The sequence below is a fragment of the Tasmannia lanceolata genome, unplaced genomic scaffold, assembly GCF_043159265.1.
Source record: "Tasmannia lanceolata isolate RefF3 unplaced genomic scaffold, GAP_Taslan_0.1 ptg000008l, whole genome shotgun sequence".
Classification (NCBI taxonomy): Eukaryota; Viridiplantae; Streptophyta; class Magnoliopsida; order Canellales; family Winteraceae; genus Tasmannia; species Tasmannia lanceolata.
Window position 1 is genome coordinate 3,864,678 of NW_027518685.1, and position 20,884 is coordinate 3,885,561.

Sequence of the window (20,884 nt, forward strand, 5' to 3'; positions counted from 1 at the left end):
CGGATCAGGAACACTTTGTGCTTGCTGTACAAATGTCTCACTTTGTTGTTGTGCAAATGTCTTGTATTCTGCTATTAATATACAAGGAAAGTATTAGACCTATGAGAGATCATATTTTTGGGGTGTATTCTTGGCTGAGAGAAAGCGAGTGTTAGTAATCCTAATTGAAATAGTGAAACCACTTTTCTCACGTGGACATAGGCACACTGCTTAATCACGTAAATCTTGTATTTCTTATTTGTGTGATTGTGTTTCTCGCATCTCATCTTGACGCTTGATGAGCATCTTGGTTTATCCTATTTTTAGATATTAGAGATGTTGGCCACTTTGAATGGATCGATTATGCCTTGTTGTGATTTTAAGAGCAAGGTTGAATGCATCAATAATCTGAACTTTCAGTGGTTGTTTGTGAGAATCAGTTGAGGTAAAAACTAGCTATTACTGTCAAACATCAGTTCAGTATCCATCTTTTATTGATTTTGAACCAAAATCCCTTGCATGATGAAAGCAAAGGAAATGATCCCACATGGATCGCATACAACTCAAGTACATGACACAATCAACATCAAACTGATAGAAATTAGAGTCCTGTCCTCTTATTCCTACAATCTTCTTATAGGGATAAAATGAAAGGTGAAACTAGTACCATGGGCTTCAAAGCAGTAACTGAATACGCCACAAATAACACAACATTTTTACCAAAAAAGTATCATCGCAGAAATCATCAGTGGGTGATGATCATTCTCTCTTCCATGAATCCAGAGGAATATATCACTTCTACTGTAAATACGGTAAATGCCCTTTGGTAGGAAAATAATGACATTTGAATCCCGAAAAAGCCACTCGCTACTATCCGACATTTTGCCATGTCGGCTTGATCAGGTCCGTTGATCTAGCTGTCTAATGCATGTCCATATCCTACTCATTTGAGGGGCTCATATTTAAAGAAGGGATAATAATTCGCATCATTTTCTTCCCTGGGCCAGCCCTGTCATTTATGACTACTCTTTCACGCGGGTGGCCCGGGGAAGAAAAGGGAGTGAATGTAGATGGAGATATTTTCATGAGGCCCAAATATTCAAATTCCATTTACCCATCAGGTTTAACATGGTGCCCGGCCGTGAAGTCAATGTGGGCCATCCCACCCTTGATATTTGATCCCAGAGCATAACAGTTTTTTTATTATTGGTAAGCTGGGTCAGACCAAAAAAAAATTAGTGGGTCTAATGCTGAATCAAATATTAAGGACGGTGCTTTTATCACACCGGTAAGGTTGCTCCATTGTGACCACGAGGTCACATATTTGAGTCACGGAAGCAGGCTTTCTACAAAGCCTCTTTCCAAAACCGAGGTAAGCATGCGTACATCTAGCCCTCCCCAAACCGGTAAGGTTGCTACATTGCTGCAAAGCAGAGGGAAGGCTGCGTAAATCTAGCCCTCCCCAGACCCCGCAATGACTGGGGCCGCCCTTTTTTTGAACTTTTCACGCACCGGCCTACACTTGACACGGGGCACGTATATTTTCCCAGTTACAAAATACTCCATCCACTATGAGTTCACACGCTAGTAAGTAAAGTAAGTTGCATGAAGTCAAAAAGTTTACAGTACCACATAAGTTCAGAACATGTCACTACACGGTAAAAATAATTTTGAATTCTGATGTCGCTCCAATCACCTCTCAAAAAATCAAATCCCCCTGTGATACCAATCTTTCCTTGTCTCCCATGAAAGGAATCCAACCGAAAAGAGGAAAGAAAAAGGAAAGTAGAAGAGACTGTAAAGACTAAAAAAGCCTTTTCCTCCTCCCTCACATATAATTAATTCACACACTTCTACCTTTACTCACTTTCTCCTTCAAGAACTCTCCTCAATTCTTAGAGGCAAGCTAAAGCCAAGCCCTCAAGCTTTCAAGCTAGGGTTAGCTGCAGCTGCGCTCTTAGCTTTAGCGCATGTTATTGCTAACTTGCTTGGAGGGTGTATGTGCATTTGTTCTAAAGAAGATCTGGAAAGATCTTCGGCTAATAGGCAGTTAGCTGTAGCTTGCCTCTTCCTCTCATGGTACTATCTCTAAATTTACCCTTCTTTTTTTTAGAACTTTTTGTGGAACTTAGACTCACTTGATATTTAAAAATGAGCTATGCTTCTATTGCTTAGGTAAGCCATTTTTCCTAATCTTCTCTATTATGCATGTGGCACACGTGTGTGATGATCAAGACCATTCATCTGGTGGACTGCTTCTAGCTCACTATGATGATGTTACGATCGTCCAATAAAAAATTTGTACTTAGAGAAGCACTTTTCTCATAATCACAACAAATATTGATACTTAGAGAAGCACTTTTCTCATAATCACAACAAATATTGATACTTAGAGAAGCACTTTTCTCATAATCACAACAAATATTGATAGGGAAATGTTATCTGCACAACCTTATTTTGATATTTGCACAAACCCAACTGTCTTTTCTTCTTTAATTGGCTCGCGAGAGCTTTTCGGGAAATCTAATAATCTTTTGACAGCTCTTTAAACACTAAAAGACAAAATGGGTTAGCGAAAATATCATAATGTGGTTGTGCCTACTCCGGCTTAATACTCTTTTGTGACATAAGATATCATAATGTTTAAATAGATGAGCAAAACAGGAAGGTGGCTCTAGTCCCATGTATATCATGATTGGTGTGTGGCCATATAGTCCATTATTTTTCAAAAAGTAATGTATGTATGCCCCATTCGATAGGATGATCCAAACCGTTCATTTCTTGGGCCACAACGTAGATAGGTTGTGCCCCAAAAGTCATTTCCATAGGATGACCCTAACTCTTGGATCTGTAGAAATTTCCATACTGGGTCCCTCTATAGAACGGAGGGTTAGGATCATCTTATGGAAATGATTTTTGGGGCACTACCTATTTACGTTATGACCCAAATGAATGGTTTGGGTCATCGACTTTCTATTTTAACAACCCTGATAATGGCGAATATTCCAATTGATTAACTTCTAATCATTTTTGTGTCTAAAAAATAGGAGTTTTTATATGGGCCTATACATGAGCAGACTCTTGCAGCCCAAAAAAAGATAGCGAGGCTAAACCGGTCATTTTTGGGGCACCTTGTAGATGGGCTGTGCCCCAAAAATGATGGCGGTTGGATGATCCTAAACCCTTGGATTTGAGGAGTTTTCATTACAATGACGTCTGAAAATGGAGACCCCAAATCCAAGGGCTAGGTAAGCTGGGATTGAACCTCTGACCTGTAGGTTGAACTATAAGGCCTTGACCATTGAGCTAGAGGCTCAATCTCAGTCAGGAACACCTTTTGCTTGCCTTCACTGGAGTCTGGAATGATCTGGTTTCACCAATACAGAGCATATGAATACCTTCAAATAACTATCTGAGAATGAAGATGCGTAGACCAGATTGCTGCCACAACCTCCTAAGAAGTGAAAGGGTTGGGGCGGCCAGCTTATTTTCATAATCTCTTAACTTTGACTGGATGCTCACAAGGTTCGGTAGAGGCAAAAACTCTATCCCTGTCCAACACCAGATCAGTTGCCAGTTGCAATTGTATCAAAATTCCTTTCACTATGCAGTTAAATAAAGGATGAACCCAGCGAAATAAAATGATCCCACATGAATATATCACACAATCAACATTAAACTGATAAAAATCAGGGTCCTCCCCCCTTATTGCTACTACAATCTTCATATATAGATATTATAGGCTAACCCAGTACCATAGGCTTCAAAGCAGTAACTGAATAAGCCACGAATCATACAAACATTTTTACGAAAATAGTATCAAACATAGCAAGTCATAGGATATATCATAGGAAGTATCAGTGGGTGATGATCATTCTCCCTTCCAAGAATCCAAAGGCGGGGTTTCTGAATCCTTATATGTCAAAGCCGTCCCTGGATATCTGTCGCCCTTAAAGGCATCAGCCGCGGCAAGGGATTCTAGTTCAGCCATATCTTCTGGAGTGAGCTTTACAGACAGGGCTGCAACGTTCTGGTTAAAGTTTTCAATCTTGGTGGTACCCGGAATTGGACAAACATCACTTCCCTGGTGCTGAACCCAAGCCAACGCAAGCTGTGAAGGGGTGCATCCCTTCCTCGTAGCAATTTCAGTAATGCGCTCAAATACACGTGCATTATGCTCTAGATTCTCACCTTGAAATCTCTCTCCATACTGCAAATTGGAATACAAACATTTTGGCAACATGAAGCAAATCATATACACAAAAACATGCATGCATGATGTCCTGTGTGTGTCTGATGTCTGATGTTTGTGTGTGTCTATATATATATATATAGACACACACACACACACACACACACACACACACACACATTATATGAAATACAGAAATACAAATATTTCGGCGACATCAATGAAGCATCATACATTACATTGAATAACAGACCACGAAATATTAAAACCTAATAACATTAAGCTCTATTATAGATAATGCATCATTTAGTAACACCTTTGCATCCATCCATAGACATACATACCCTTCGGCCGTCACCTTCTTCAAGATTATCAACAAATTTTGGCCCTGAAGTAAAGAAGCCCCTCCCCAGAGGGCTGTACGGAACAATCCCTATACCAAGTTCTCTGAATAGAATACACACATATTAGAACTATGATCCAAATAGTATGTTCTTCATTAACACCAAAAATTTGCTCTAAATTAGCCTCACCTGCAAGTAGGTACTATGTCTTCCTCTATATCTCTTGTCCATAAGGACCATTCCAACTGTACTGCAGTTATTGGGTGAACAGCATGTGCTCTTCTGATTGTTGAGGCAGAAGCCTCAGACAACCCTATGTATTTTATCTTTCCTTCTTCAACGAGTTTTTTGAGTTCTCCCACCTTGTGCAGAAGAGAGCAAAGAGATTAGGAAACAAATCATGCCACCATCACTAGAATCTTAGGAAAAATTGCCAAATTAAGTAGAAGAATCTGATTAGGAAAACCTTCTGCTAGGTTTCATAAATAACAGTATAGCAAGGGATCATGGTAGCAATATTCATCCAAAGAAGTCAGCATAAATGAAATTTGAACTCATATTATGGAAGTGACCCATTAATTGTAAATATAAACAAACTACAAACAAGAGATTATGACCTTCACCACAGAAAATAAAGCTCTTGGTTGAGTAATGATGTGTTGCATAGAAAAAATGATGATCCTTAGAAACATTCATTTGTTTGGCAAAGAAGTCGGTAATATTTATTAGTGTTGACATACGAACAAAACATGGATCCGAATCATGATGCACCTACAAGCTAAACATGAAAAGTGAAGAAAACCTAATCAAGTAATTTCTCAAAGGAGATGTGGAAGGGGGCTTCGTTAACAATAAACCCTCTGCCACCTAGGAAAATGAGCATATAAGAACCTTAAAGAGTGGGTTTATAACAATAATGTGTAGTTAATGCACAGAATGAAGTTGCAGATACTAATAAAAAATGAAGTTGCAGAATCCTTTTGTTTCGTCTCAATAAAGAAAACTTAAATAAAAAAATAGAATAATTACAGACATATATAAAACACAATCACATATTTACAAATGTGGCAGGGATTGTCCCACAAAAAACCCTTGCTCCTCACACCAAACTCAGCCTGCATATCCACAATTACAGACCACAAAAAAAGGAAGCCCTAGAAAGTCTTGGAAATTGTGGAAAACTCCCCCTTGGACGCAAAGTATCTCCTATTCTTTCTTCTCCCTCATTCCTTTCTCTTTCCCCTTCTCATCTCCCATCTTCTAATATTCCATCTCTCATCTTCTCCATTCTTATACCCTACAACTATTTTTCTCTCCTTTCTTCACTCTTCTTTGTTGGGATCATAAATTATTTCCCTTTACTTATCCCTGATTTGGGAATGCATGTTGTTGCTACAACTGAATTAGAACCTTTTATTTGCTTCTAAATGAGGTTTTAAATTTCGGTTTCAGTTTTGGTCGGCAGGGAAACATAAACATTTCGGTTTGGGTGGAAATTTCGGTGAAAATCTTGTAAAATCACGAAAACTTATGGAAACGTATGCAAATGATGAAATTTTAAGATGAAACTTTGGGAAATGCTAAGGGTAAGCACAAATACATACTTAAAAACTGTCACATAAGCCAGAAAGCCATCTGTAATGGCTAAATCACATCAAACACCTAGTGGTGTGTTGCCGCATGTTTATGGAAAAAGGAAATTCAATAAATAAGTGCAATGTAATGAAGTATAAGAAATACAATCACTAGATTCATAGCTGAGGACTGATTTTTATTTCATATTGATTAGTTACTTCTTATTGAGACTTATAGTATAGAACATGGTAAGAAAAATTTACTTGTTATGGACGGTTGAAATTTTCAGTCTAGAATTTCTTTAAAATGCTTAGCAAATTTTGATTTTTGATGTTATGTTTATGCTGATTTGGGAATGCATGTTGTCGCTACAACTGACTCAGAACCTTTTATTTGCTTCTAAATGAGGTTTTAAATTTCGGTTTCAGTTTTGGTCGGCACGGAAACAGAAACATTTCGGTTTGGGTGGAAATTTCGGTGGAAATATTGTAAAATCACGAAAACTTATGGAAACGTATGCAAATGATGAAATTTTAAGATGAAACTTTGAGAAATGCTAAGGGTAAGCACAAATACATACTTAGAAACTGTCACATAAGCCAGAAAGCCATCTGTAATGGCTAAATCACATCAAACACCTAGTGGTGTGTTGCCGCATGTTTATGGAAAAAGGAAATTCAATAAATAAGTGCAATGTAATGAAGTATAAGAAATACAATCACTAGTTTCCCATCCAAGGACCCCAACTCTATGTAAATACCACAGAGTAACGAGATATTACTGGTCCTATGTCTATTTGCCATCACATGCATAAGATACGATTACTTTGCGGTGAAGTTCAATGATGTTGCCTACCAAATATCACTCTCTACATTAATGAAATGAAATGCAAATCCTAACATCTTTCCATTTTTTTGTCATTCCAAAGAGGGGTGTAATAGAGCAGAGCCGCGCCGAGCTTGGCCCAACTCGGCTCGGCTCGTTAAGCTCAAAAGCTCGGCTTGGGCTCGAACCAAGCTCGCGAGCCTTATCGAGCTTGGCTTATATTAAGGGCAATGATATATTCACACCCCTCATCTTCCCTGAACAACCCTATCTAGTGTAATTTGACTACTCTTTTTACACCACGGGGGGTGGTCCAAGTAACAAATGTGGTTCCAAAAAAGAAGTGACATATTTTGCCTCCCCCTTTCACTCCATAGACAACCCTTTTAGTGTATATATATATATATATATATGAGGAAACTGTGGGTGAGCTTAAGCTCACCAAACTTATGGTGAGCTAGCTTGCCCAATCACATGGGTCCCACATTTTGGGGAGTGATCCAAACCATTCATTTGCAAGGCCTTATCATAGATAGGGGGTGTACCAAAAATCAGCTCTATAGGATCATCCTAACCCCTCCATTTGTGGAGGACAAAAATGGGGCAGATTTGTGTCTACTTTGTTAGGATGATCCAAAGCATCCTAGCAAAGTGGGCCCCCATGTGATTGGGCAAGCTAGCTCATTTGAAAGTCCCTTACATAGATGGGGTGTGTACCAAAAATCAGCTCCATAGGATCATCCTAACCCATCCATTTGTGGAGGTCAAAATGGACAGACATTATTTGTCCACAAATCTGCCCATTTTTGTCCTCCACAAATGGAGGGCTTAGGATGATCCTATAGAGCTGATTTTTGGTACACACCCTATCTATGATAGGGCCTTGCAAATGAATGGTTTGGATCACCACAGAAAATGTGGGACCCATGTGATTGGGGCGCTTAAGCTCACCATAAGTTTGGTGAGCTTAAGCTCATCAACACTTTCCTCATATATATATATATATATATATATATATAAATATATATATATATAATCCTTAACGAGCCGAGCCTGGCCTAGCTCGGGCTCGGATCGATAAGCTTAACGAGCCTGGCAAGCCGGTTCGGCTCGTTAAGGATTCGAGCCGAGATCGAGCGAGCTTTCGAGCCCGAGCCAAAATTGACACCCTTAATTCCAACCATTTCGGTCGAAATTTTGGGAATTTCGACGACGAAAATAATGATGTGGAAAGAATTTAATGAGATTTCGTTTCGGTGGGAATGGAAACAGAAACATTTCGGGGAAACTTAAAACCATAAACATAAACATTTCAGGAAAATTTAAAACCATGCTTCTAAATTCCCCAGAAGAGGAACATTTCGGGGACATCTAAAACCATAAACAGAAATACTTCGAGAAAATTTAAAACCATGCTTCTAAATTCCCGGTAGTCAACCTGCAAACCCCAGGTTTGCAACAAAGTGGTATCAACCTAGGGTTTTGCATTATCTTTCTTCCAAAAACACCAAAGCAGGTTAAGATGTTATTTCTCCTTCAAATAGCCTACCGCACTTATAAGAGGATGCATAAGAACAGAGATCACTGGATATTTTGATCTTTACCAAATTAAACTATATTCCTTGAAGAATAGTACTTAACATTGCCTAAAATTACAACATTACAACCATGGAGGAAGGAAACAATTACATAACCATTATTATAACAAGCATACTCTAATCCAATTTCAAGGGTTTTGCTAACACAGGGTGCAAGAATCATTTGGTGCTTAATCACAGAGACGAGGTTTTTTTCCTGCTAAATAAGAATTGAATAAATGAACCATTAAAAAAAATGAATTGAATAATGAAGGAAAGAGGTTACATGATACAACAAACTCTGGTTTGGGGAATCCTTGTTGGGGGGGTTGTGTGTGTGTGAGTGCGGGGGGGGGGGTGTTCTTAGAGATGTACCGGGATCTGTCAAATGGGCTTTCGCCGGTCTCGTAGGGGTGACAGATTCCAATGAGGCTGAAGTGCGCACCGCCCTACAGGGTATTCAACTTCTTGCCGCTGAAGATCTTAATAAAATGATAGTGGAAGGGGAATCTAGTAATGTGATCCAGTGGCTTCTAGGAATTCAAGTCTATCCGTGGCGTTTTGCTTGATTCTTTGATGAAATTCAAGATGAGTGGGTGACTCTTGTGTTTCCTTTCATCATATTAGGAGTTTGGCAAATGGTCAAGATGATAGGCTTGATTTTTGTTTGGTATGTGTAGGAGTCTTAGAGATAAGAGTTAGGGTTTCTAGATTGCCTTGGGTAGGAGTTTTGGATGAACTCGTCAAGTGGATTTTCTACAAATACCATGCAACTAGTCCTTTTCAAATTAATGAAGAATTTTATTCAGAAAATTGTGTTTTTGGACAAGGGAGACTAACCCTTCCCCTGAAGTGGGTCAAGAGGCCGATGTTCCCTCTAAGAAGATCAATCACGTTACGAACCGAAACAGAAAAAGGGGAGAAAAGAAGAAGAGTGAAGAAAAAAAAATCAGGTAAAAGAAAAGGTGAAAAAGCCACAAAAGAAAGGCGAAAGCCACAAAAGAAAGGCATCGATGATTATCAGCATTGTGAATTCTGACAAGGTCGTCACCGAAAAATCTGTCATCCCTCTCAACCTATCCGACACCATCAAGAAGGTCCCCAACCAACCATCCGTGCACCAACATCCAAATCATTCCAAAAACAAAAAAAACAAAACAATGGAGCTTTGATGAACGACACGATGTTTTCGGTTTGAAACTGGAGCTCCCTCAACCATTGATGACGACATACGAAATGGTGACTAATCGCAAGATGAAGAGAAGAAGAAGGTGAGCAAGAAAAAAGAAGAGACGAGAGAAGAATTTTGGAAAGTCCTGCGCAAGATCTCATTTTTCACCTACTTGCCAGTGCTTAATCTACAACCTAGAGGACAAGGTTGATTTCAAGGTAGGCGGAATGTTACGTGACTAGATGAGTCCTGCTTGGCGTGAAATAAATTAGTTTAGATTTTGAAGTTTGCTTTCTTAGTTGTTTAGTATGGGTAGGATTCTTTAGGGCTGTCAATGGATCCAGAGAATCCGATGGACCATCTGAATCCGAACTTAAATGGCCAGGATCGGGACACATTACTAGGATCCATGGACAAATTTTGGGACCCTATCATAGGATCCAGAAAACCAACGAAAGCCTACGGGACAATCCTAAATCCAATTTTATTAGACTAATTTTACAAAAACACCCTCTATTTTTTATAACGTTAAGTATTACTTTATGGGTATTTTGGTAAAAATAAGTCATGCATTTTTTAGAACGATTCCTAGTTTTAGTATTTTTTCATTCATCTCTCTCAAGTCTCGAGTCACCCTCTTCTCTTCCTTCTCTAACCATTGACCCTAAGTCCATAGCTCATTGCTCATCCTCACAGCTATCTGTCACGTTTACACTTGCCCTCTTCTGAGACTTTTAACCGTGTAAAATGCATGTAGGACATACTAGGACACTCCAATGGAAGGTCTGATTTTAAATGGATTGTGAGCAAGACGTAGGAAGAACACTTCGAATCCCATTCGACATATAAGTTATTTGAATGGATCGTGACTAAGACATAAGTGGATCTGATCCGGAGTGGATCCGTTGACAGCCTAGGATTCTCCGAGATAAGGGTCAGGGTTTCTAAATTAGCTAGGATAGGAGTTTTAGAGGAAGTGGTCAAGTGGCTGCAAGTGGATTTTCTATTTGGTATAAATAATCTGTATTTAGAAATTGTGCTTTTGAACAAGGAGGAGGACTGACCCGTCCCTCAGAGTGGGTCAAGAGGCTGATTTTCCCTCTAAGAAGATCAATCATGTTACGAACCCATTAGGGTTAGTAACAATTTTTCTACCAATTGGAGCTCAACTAAATACCAGATTTGGGGCCAAATAACAACGCAGATAGAGAGAATAAAAGAAATGAATGATTTCTCATTTTAATTAATAAACTGGTAGAACTCCAGCCAAACCCAGCCTGCCTATCAAAAGAAAAAGGGAAAAAGCAATGAGAGAGAGAGAGAGAGAGAGAGATTGAGTGATACCGTAACTTCAATGGGGACAGATTTATCAACACGATGCTGGTAATAGAGATCAATGCAATCAATATCAAGTCTCTTCAAGCTGGCCTCGCAGCAGGCCCTAACGTAGGCCGGATCTCCCCGAACGACAGGAGTCACCCCATCAGCAGCCCAACTGATAGCAAACTTAGTAGCCAACTCCACCTTATGCCTTATCCCCTTGAGAGCCTACCCATCCACAAAAAATCAAAACCCAAATCAAATAAAGCCAAATAGAAATCAGGAAAGATGTAAACATTATACATAAGGAGAGACTCTTTTACCTTCCCGATTAGGATTTCATTGGTGAATGGGCCATAGAAATCGGATGTGTCGAGGAAGGTGACCCCGCTCTCGACCGCGTGTTGGATGAGAGCGATCATGTCTGGTTCGGGTTTTGGTTTGCCATAGAAGGCCGACATGCCCATGCACCCTAGCCCTTGGGCTGACACCTCTAGGCCCTGAGACCCAAGCTTCATTCGCCGGACACCAGTAGCAGCAGCCATCGTGTGTATGCGATCGATTTTTGACAAAACCAAGTGGCAGGGGTGTATGAGTATGTATATAAGGTCACTGGTGAGACTTATTCAAAGGGGGTGCCACTACAAATTTGCAACCCATTAATTTAGAGCACTACCCGTCATTGTCTCTTGGTAACTTACCACCACCTCCTGTCATTGTTTCTTGGCCTTGGGTAGCATGTTACTTTCACATTGTTTCGTCAACGAGTAGGCGGGGGCGGGGGGTGCGGGGGACATGGATGAATCATGAATGATACAAGTAATGTGGAAACATGAATCCAAGTTGGTTTTCTCATTTTTTTTTAATGAAGTTTTTATTCTAGAAAAATGGGACAGAGGGATTGAACCGTTATGAAAACTTAAATTGATTGGAGGGTTAGGAACATGCTATGGAGATGATTATATGGGGGCACAACCTATTTACATTGTGGCCCAAGAAATGGACGGTTTGGATCATACTATGGAGTGGGATGTACTGTACTTTTTTTAAAAATACGGATTTTTACAGCCACCCATCATATTATTTCTCATTATCACCCTACTAAAAACTAAAATAAAGGATATTTTTTATTTTTAAGAAAAAAAAAAAGTAGGTCTTCTTGTCCTTCTAAAAATTAAAAAAAATACCTCCTATGGCCAAATGACATGACCTGATTTACAAAAAGGTCATAGTTGGAGACTCTGTTTGCCAAAAAAAAAAAAAGCAGAGAAAACGGTTCCTACACACTAGCTTAAAATACAGTGGGGGCCACATTTTTTGGGTGATCCAAACCATTCATTTTTAAGGCCCTCACATAGATCGGGTGTCCACAAAAAATCAGATCCATAGGATCATCCTAACCATTTGAACTGTGGAGGCAAAAAATGAACTAATTTGTGAAGGTTTAAAGACATCCATTTTACCTCCACAAATCGTAGGGTTGGGATGATCCTATGGATCTGATTTTTTGTAGACAAGCTATCTATGTGAGGGCCTTTAAAATGGATGGCTTGGATCACCCAAACAATGTGGGCCTCCACTGTATTTTATGCTAGTGTGTAGATAACTCTCTACACATATGTGTAGGAACTGTTTTCTCAAAAAAGAAACCCTTAAAAAAAGGGGAGTGCAGATATCATTAACAATCTTAATTATGACCCGTAAGAGGGGGAGTACCAATACCATATTTGATCTAACAGCAGGTTGTCAGTTTTTGGCAATAGCAATGGGCCCCAATAAAAAAAAGCGTTAAAGTTGCCTACTGTTCACCTTATAAGGGGTGCGAATGCTTAGTGCAGGGGGAGTGAAAATATCATCGCCCAATCTATATCAGCATTTTTTTGGGGCCGTTGTAGATGGGCTGTGCCCCGAAAATGATGGTGGTTGGATGATCCTAAACCATTCTATTGGAGGAGTTTTTGTTTCACTGACATCCAGAAAAAGGGGGCCACAAATTTTCTCATATCCAAGAGTTTAGGATCATCGATCAGCACTCTGTTAGTCAGTTTTTGGCAATGGGCCCCAATAAAAAATGGTTTAGATCATCCATTCGTGTGAGCTCCAAACACTTTTGGTGTGCCCGCATGTAGGGGTGTAAATGGATATTCGGAAATTTGATTACCGTCCGCATCCGAATCCGTTTAAAGCGAATATTATCCGAATCCGTTTCAAGTGGATATTATCCGAATCCGTTTATGAGTTATCCGGCTCTTAGCGGATGCAAATCTGATAAATGGTATATCCGATCCGTTTAACATCCGAATCCGAGAAGTAAATCCTTTTTATTTATTATTAATAATATCATTAATATTTATTTTTAATAATGACACACTATCTTTTGTTTCTAAAAGAAAAGTGAATTTTCTTTTTAGAAAAATAAAATAAAAACAAAAACAAAAATGGCTCAAACCCATTCCATCATATATATAAAAAAAGGGAAAAACCCAAAAACCACTACCAACACTATCATCCATCCCCACTGCTTCCCTCTCTCTCTCTCTGCCTTTGTTTTAAAAGGAAGAAGAGGATCTCATATATTTTAGGGTTTGAGAGTTAATTTTGTGAAGAGAATGTAGAGGTCTAGTTTTAGGGTTTGAAAAATTCATTCGAGTAAGAAGGAGAAAAAAGATAAAGTGCCGCAATAAAATGTTCGAATTTACTGAATAAACGGATACTGATAATATCCGAATTTGAACAATATCCGGCGGATACGAATTCGGTAATAGAATATCTGTCGAATCCGAATCCGAATTCGGATAGTGTATACTGTAATCGAATTTGGATATAACCATATCCGCTCCGAATTCGATCCGTTTACACCCCTACTCGCATGTGCCGTATAAAAACTGCAAACCAGTAAAATGTAGTCTTTTTCTTGGATCTCAAGAAAAGTCACTAGAAGAGTCAGGGTCAGTAACACCTTTTTTCCCGGTAGGTCACCTGGGAATGAATTTCCGACCTCTAGGTTGAAGAACAAAGCCTTGACAATTGAGCTAGAGGCTCAATCCCAGTTAGAAACACCTTGTGCTTGCCTTCCACTGAAGTCTTGAATGATCTTGTTTTTTTTTTAAATTATGAATGATCTGGTTTTGAACGCCAATACTGAGCATATAAAGACCTACTAATGAGCTGAGAATGAAGATGAGTAGACCACCTCGCTACCACGAGCTCGTAAGAAGTGAAGGTTGGGCCAGCTTCTTTTCATAATCTGTAACTTTGATTGGTTACTCATAAGGTTCAGTAGTAGCAAAAACTCTATTCCTGTCCAACACCAGATCAGTTCCCATTTGCAATTGATCTTGAATCAAAATTCCTTAAGCCTAAATAGCTAATTAAAATGATACCACACGGACATATCACACAATCAACATTAAACTAATAGAAATCAGGGTCCTGCTCTCTTATTGCTACTACAATCTTCAAACAGAGATAATAAAGGTGAACCCAGTACCAGGCTTCAAAGCAATTAAACTGTATACACCACGAAGCACACAACATTTTTACCAAAAAAAGTACCCAGTACCGTAGGCTTCAAAAAAGTATCCTGATACTTCATAGGATATATCATAGGAAGTATCAGGGGTTGATGATCAATTGATCATTCTCCCTTCCATGACTCCAGAGGTGGGGTTTCTGAATCCTTATATGTCAAAGACGTCCCTGGATATCTGTCGCCCTTAAAGGCATCTGCCGAGGCAAGGGCTTCTAATTCAGCCATATCTTCTGGAGTGAGCTTTACAGAAAGAGCTGCAATATTCTGGTTAAAGTTTTCAATCTTGGTGGTACCTGGTATCGGACAAACATCACTTCCCTGGTGGTGAACCCAAGCCAATGCAAGCTGAGAAGGGGTGCATCCCTTCCTTGTAGCCAATTCAGTTAGGCGCTCAAATACACGTGCATTATGCTGTAGATTCTCAACTTGAAATCTCTCTCCGTACTGCAAATTTCAATATGAACATTCCAGCAACATGAAGCAAATTGTATACACAAAAGCATGCATGCACGATGTCTGCGTATACTCACAATGCACATTACATAAAAATATTTCAGTGACACCACTGAAACCTCAGGTATTACAACATTACATTGCGTAACAGACCATGAAATATTAAAACCCAGTTAAATTAAGCTTTTAATTTATTCTTTTTCTTTTTTTTTGAAAAGTAAAACCAAGTTACATTAAGGTCTTAAATAACACCATGATGAATGAAGTTATAAATAATGTACCAATCAGTAACCACCCTGCATGCATCCAAAGACACACATACCTTTCGGTAATCATTGTCTTCAAGATTTGCAAGAAGTTTTGGCCATGTAGTAAAGAAGCCCCTCCCTAGAGGGCTGTACGCAACAATCCCTATACCAAGTTCTCTGAATAGAATACGCACAGATCAGACCTATGATCCAAATAGTAAGTTCTTCATGAACACCAAAAATTTGCTATAAATTAGCCTCGCCTGCAAGTAGGTACGATGTCTTCTTCTATATCTCTTGTCCATAAGGACCATTCCAACTGTACTGCTGTTATTGGGTGAATAGCATGTGCTCTTCTGATTGTTGATGCAGAAGCCTCAGACATCCCTATGTATTTTATCTTTCCTTCTTCAACGAGTTTTTTGAGTTCTCCCATCTTATGCAGAAGAGAGCAAAAGGATTAGAAACAAATCATGCCACCATCACTAGGGAAATATAGTCAAATTAAATAGAAGAAACTGATATGAAAACCTTCTGATAGGTTTCATAATCTTATAAAAAATAGTATAGCAAGGGATCATGCTTGCAATATTCATCCAAAGTAGAGCATAAACATTAATTGTTAATATAAACAAACTACAAACAAGAGGTTATGACTATCACGGCAGAAAAGAAAGCACTTGGTTGAGTAATGATGTGATGCCCAGAGAAAATGAGCACTGATGATCCATAGAAACAATCATTTGTTTGGCTCAGAAGTTGGTAATATTTATTAGCGTTGACATATGAACAAAACATGGGTCCAATCACGCAGCACCTACAAGCTAAACATGTAACGTAAAGAAAACCTAATCAAGTAATGTCCACACAATTTCATCACCATGACACTTCATGAGAACTTCAACCTCGTCCCAAACTTGATACAAATCAGGTGATAAAGGAAATTCAAGGCACCATTTCCTACTGAAAAGAGATAGATGGAAGGGAGCTTTGTTAACAATAAACTATCTGATGCCTTGGAAAAAACTTTACAGAGTGGGTTTTAAAACAATATAATATGTTTCAATAGATGAAACATATCATCCTGCTTCCTCCCCCATTCAAACTTTTGGTTGGCCATAGTGAGAGCATGTAAAGGTGCTGCTATATGGGAGATGTGTCAAATAAACTTCAGCATATACAAACACGCACCCAAAAAGATCATAACTTCCGATATAGTCTTCGGTCGAGACCATTTGGTAAGGACTTCTCAGAGGGGTCAACTTTCAACTCACCTCTCACTACAAACACAAGATAAACTAGGGATTGTCTCTCAGATTCACACTTTTTAAGTTTAGAAACATCTTCTCTTTTTGCAACACTTCTAATACTCTTGCAACATGGATGGGATGCTCCACACACTCTCCATTTGTAAATCAGAATATCGTCTAAGTAAACGATAACAAAATCATCCAGAAAAGATCGGGGTACTACCTTATCCTATGGATTGTCTCTCCACCCACCATCCTTCTTCGGTACTGATACCACCAGCAATTCACAAGGAGAACAACTACGTTGGATGACCCTTGCTCAAGTAGTGCTTGGATCTGCTTCTTGATCTCATCATTTCCCACCACATAATTCCGGTATAACCCAAGACTGGGTAAGGGAGAGTCAACAATCACTTGTATATCATGCTCTATGCTCCTCCCAGGCGGCAACCCTTGCACCTCTTGGAAGAGATTACCAATCCTGGGCAAAAGAGCCTCCACCATTGGCCTCTGCTTGGAATCCAGGGATTCAAGAGAGAGTTCTATAGGCAACAATTTCGACTTCTTTGGTCGTATCATGTAATACGAACTTTTTGCAAGCATTCACCATCCGCTCCGCCTGGCGTAGCAGTAATTAGCAAGGTATTTTCTTCTGGAATCTAGCTTATGTGGATCATGAACTCCCTTCCGTCCTTCAAGAATCGATACTTTCACATTCGTCTATAGTGGATCGCATCCCTATCCCAAGGGCTTCCTAGAGTCCTTATTTTACCCAGATTGACCCTACGCTACCGTTCCCACCCAGAACCCCTACCTTACTTTTACCATTCATTCATCCTGTCGTCACCCCTCTGGACTTCTTATAGGTCATACTAGTTGCATTACATAGATCTGATTATTGGGACAGATTTATGGTTGAGGACTGGTTTGTATTTCATATTGATTAATTACTTCTTGTTGAGACTTATGGTATGGAACATGGTAGAGATAATTTAAATTTTATGGATGATTGAAATTTCCAGTCAAGAATTTCTTTAAAATCATTACTTCATTAACTGATTTTGATTATTGATATTATGTTTATGTTGATTTGAGAATGCATGTCGCTATGATTGAATTAGAACCTTTTATTTGCTTCTAGACAAAGTTTTAAATTTCAGTTTCGGTCGGCATGGAAACATTTCAGTTTGGGAGGAAATTTTAATGGAAATCTTGTAAAATCACGCATGCAAATGATGAAATTTAAAGATGAAACTTAGGGAAATACATGCGTGGTCGCACATGTCTGGAAAAGTAAATTCAATAAAGGAGTACAATCTAATGAAGTATAAGAAAGTACAATCACTAGTCTCTCTTCCAAGGACCCCCCACCCGAACGAAAAAGAGAAAAAGAAAAAGCTCTATGTCAACACCAGTTATGAGTATTATTGGTCCCATGTCGATCTTGCATCCCATGCATAAGATACGGTTACTTTGCGGTGCGGTTTAATGATGTTGCCTACCAAATATCATTCTTTACATTAATGAAATGTATAACATAACATCTTTCCATTTTTTGTCATTCCGACCATTTTGGTTGAATTTGGGAATTTCGATGGAAATAATGATGTGGAAGGAATTTAATGAGATTTCATTTCGATGGGGATGGAAATAGAAACATTTCGGTCGGAATTTTAAAAACATGCTTCTAAATTCTCGGTAGTCAACCTGCAAATGTTTGCATCAAAGTGGTATCAGCCTAGGGTTTGCATTTTCTTCCAAAAACACCAAAGCAGGTGAAGACATTATTTTTCCTTCAAATGGCCTACCACACTTATATAAAAGATTGCATAAGAACAGAGATAACTGATTACTTTGATCTTTACCAAATTAAACAAAATTCGTCGAAGAATAGTACGTAACATTGCCCCAAATGACACCATTACATTCGTGGAGGTAGGCAGCTAGTACACAACCATTATTATAACTAGCAAGATCTAATTCAATTTCAAGGGTTTTGCTAACACAGGGTGCAAGAATCTTTCGGTGCGTAATCAGAGAGGCAGGGTTTTTTTTCCTGCTGAATAAGAATTGAATAAATGAAAGAAAGAGGCTACACAATACTACAAACTACATAATGAGGGAGCCATCAAAGAAATGAAACCCCACCCAAGCAAGAAGAGGGAAAAAAAATCAGAGAGAAAAAGTAGTTGTTTGCTGGCATTGACTGATTAAAAACAGAGGTTGATGAGCCAAAATGTCACTATTCATTCACTTAAATTGATTTTTCTACGAGTTTAACTCCACAGAATAACATGCCTTATGAAGAGTCAACAATGGTTTGGGCATATCCAACATAGGCCTTTTGATGCTACAATGAGAAGAGTGACTCGTGCCAAGTTGATGGAGTAAAAAGAGGTAGGGGCAGACCAAAAACAACTTGGGTAGAAACAGTGAGGAAAGACTTGAGGGCTAGGAATATAACAGAGAACATGACCTTGGATAGGGTAGAAAGGAAGAAAATGATCATTTAGACTTAGTCATTTTGAGCCGGGTAGATCTTTTCACCTTCTTCAAGAAAATTTTGTAAATGACTCATTAGCCGACCCCAACTAGTTTGGGACAAAGGTTAGTTGAGTTGAGTTGTATGAAAAGAGTCAACAATCAATAAATTTAGTGGAGAAGAAAAATGCAGAAACAGAGAAGAAAATAAATCAATGAATTCTCATTTTCATTAATAAACAGGTAGAACCCTAGCAGAACCCAGCTCAACTATCATAAAAAGGTAAAAAATGAGAGAGAGAGAGAGAGAGAGAGAGAGAGAGAGAGAGAGAGAGAGAGAGAGAGAGAGAGAGAGAGAGGATACCGTAACTTCGATGGGGACAGTAGTATCAACACGATGCTGGTAATAAAGATCAATGCAATCAATATCAAGTCTCTTTAAACTAGCCTCGCAAGCAGCCCTAACGTAGGGCGGATCGCCACGCACGACCGGAGTCACGCCGTCGGCAGCCCAACTGATAGCAAACTTAGTAGCCAACTCCACCTTATCCCTTATCCCCTTGAGAGCCTACCCATCAACAAAAATCACAACCCCAACTCAAATAAGGCCAAATAAAAATCAGGATGGATGGAAACATGATACAAAAGGAGAGACTCTTTTACCTTCCCGATGAGGATTTCGTTGGTGAAGGGGCCATAGAAGTCGGAGGTGTCAAGAAAGGTGACCCCGCTCTCGACTGCGTGTCGGATGAGAGCGATCATGTCTGGCTCGGGTTTGGGTGTGCCATAGAAGGCAGACATGCCCATGCACCCTAGCCCTTGGGCTGACACTTCCAGGCCCTCAGACCCAAGCTTCATCCTCCCAACACCACTAGTAGCCATGCGCTTGGTTTTGTCCAACACCAAGTAGTAAGGGAAAGTGGAGGAGAGAATATGAATATGAGTGTGTATAAGCCACTACAAATCTGAAACCCACGAATTTTGGACACTATCGCTGGTGGGTATAATATTGCTTTTCAACTAAAGTCGAGCATAGTTATGTCGGTGGAAAAGTGGAGGGTTACAACAGAATTCCTAAATGGGTATCATGGGATCCTCTGTCTTTCATTTGAATTGATTCTTTTGTCACATTATGAGATTTAGGACCATTGAATGAAAAAAAAATCCCACCACTACCACCTTGGCTCGGCCCTTTAGTTGTTGTAGGTTACAAAACTACCACCATTGCCGGCAAAATCACCCTATCTGTTGAAGGCATTTAGCAGAATAGAGTCAAGATGGTAATAGACAATAAGCGTATAAGATAATCATTGTACATGGTAGAAAATAACTATTAGAAAATGGTGACAGCTAAAGGTCGTCCCTGTTGGAGAAATTTGGGGTTAAGAAGACCAGTTCAACAATCTAATAAGAAATTACCTTTGATAATCTTGTAAGTAATCCGTAGATCCGTAAATGAGTGGTAGAGGCACTTTACCGATTTAACGGTACCCCTAGATAGATTATCGCCCCCACCACAATCGGTAAACCTATCTCAAGGATACAACACCACTTTCTTTGTCATTGATGTTGTGTACGCACTCAGACCCAGCGAACACAATTGATCCCAATGATTTGCCCACTTGAAAAACTCTTACAAAGTATTAGAAACTAGGGAAAAACTAAGAATTTATAAAGAGAAGTCCAGAAGAGAGGAAGAGTGCAAAGAGAGCCTTTTTGTGCATGTTCCAAGAGAGAGAGAAAAAAGGTCTCACGTAGACACCTTTTTTTTTCCTTCTCCAACCCTAAAGTCTCTTTTCCATGCAAACTATTTGCAACAATGAAAAAAATATTAAAGAATGCATGAGTTAATAAACAATTGAAGTGCAAAACGTATGAAATTCTCAAAAAATAATTGCATGAAGGTTTTAGATGCTTGCTTTTTCAAAACTTTTTAC

The 20,884-nt window shown here is 39.2% G+C and overlaps 2 protein-coding genes across 2 annotated transcripts; both read right to left on the minus strand.

The window, feature by feature from the left end:
- Positions 1-3,637: 3,637 nt before the first annotated feature.
- LOC143883985 (putative aldo-keto reductase 2) lies at positions 3,638-11,621 on the minus strand. Its single transcript, XM_077387326.1, has 5 exons — positions 11,307-11,621; positions 11,008-11,211; positions 4,705-4,877; positions 4,516-4,618; positions 3,638-4,189 (listed from the first exon to the last, which is right to left on the minus strand). The coding sequence occupies exons 1-5, from the start codon at positions 11,526-11,528 to the stop codon at positions 3,851-3,853; spliced, it is 1,041 nt and encodes a 346-aa protein (XP_077243441.1). The 5' UTR covers positions 11,529-11,621; the 3' UTR covers positions 3,638-3,850.
- Positions 11,622-14,378: 2,757 nt separating this feature from the next.
- Positions 14,379-20,196, minus strand: LOC143883986 (putative aldo-keto reductase 2). The gene is made up of 5 exons (XM_077387327.1): positions 19,611-20,196; positions 19,312-19,515; positions 15,480-15,652; positions 15,291-15,393; positions 14,379-14,959 (listed from the first exon to the last, which is right to left on the minus strand). The coding sequence occupies exons 1-5, from the start codon at positions 19,827-19,829 to the stop codon at positions 14,621-14,623; spliced, it is 1,038 nt and encodes a 345-aa protein (XP_077243442.1). The 5' UTR covers positions 19,830-20,196; the 3' UTR covers positions 14,379-14,620.
- Between the last annotated feature and the right edge of the window lie 688 nt (positions 20,197-20,884).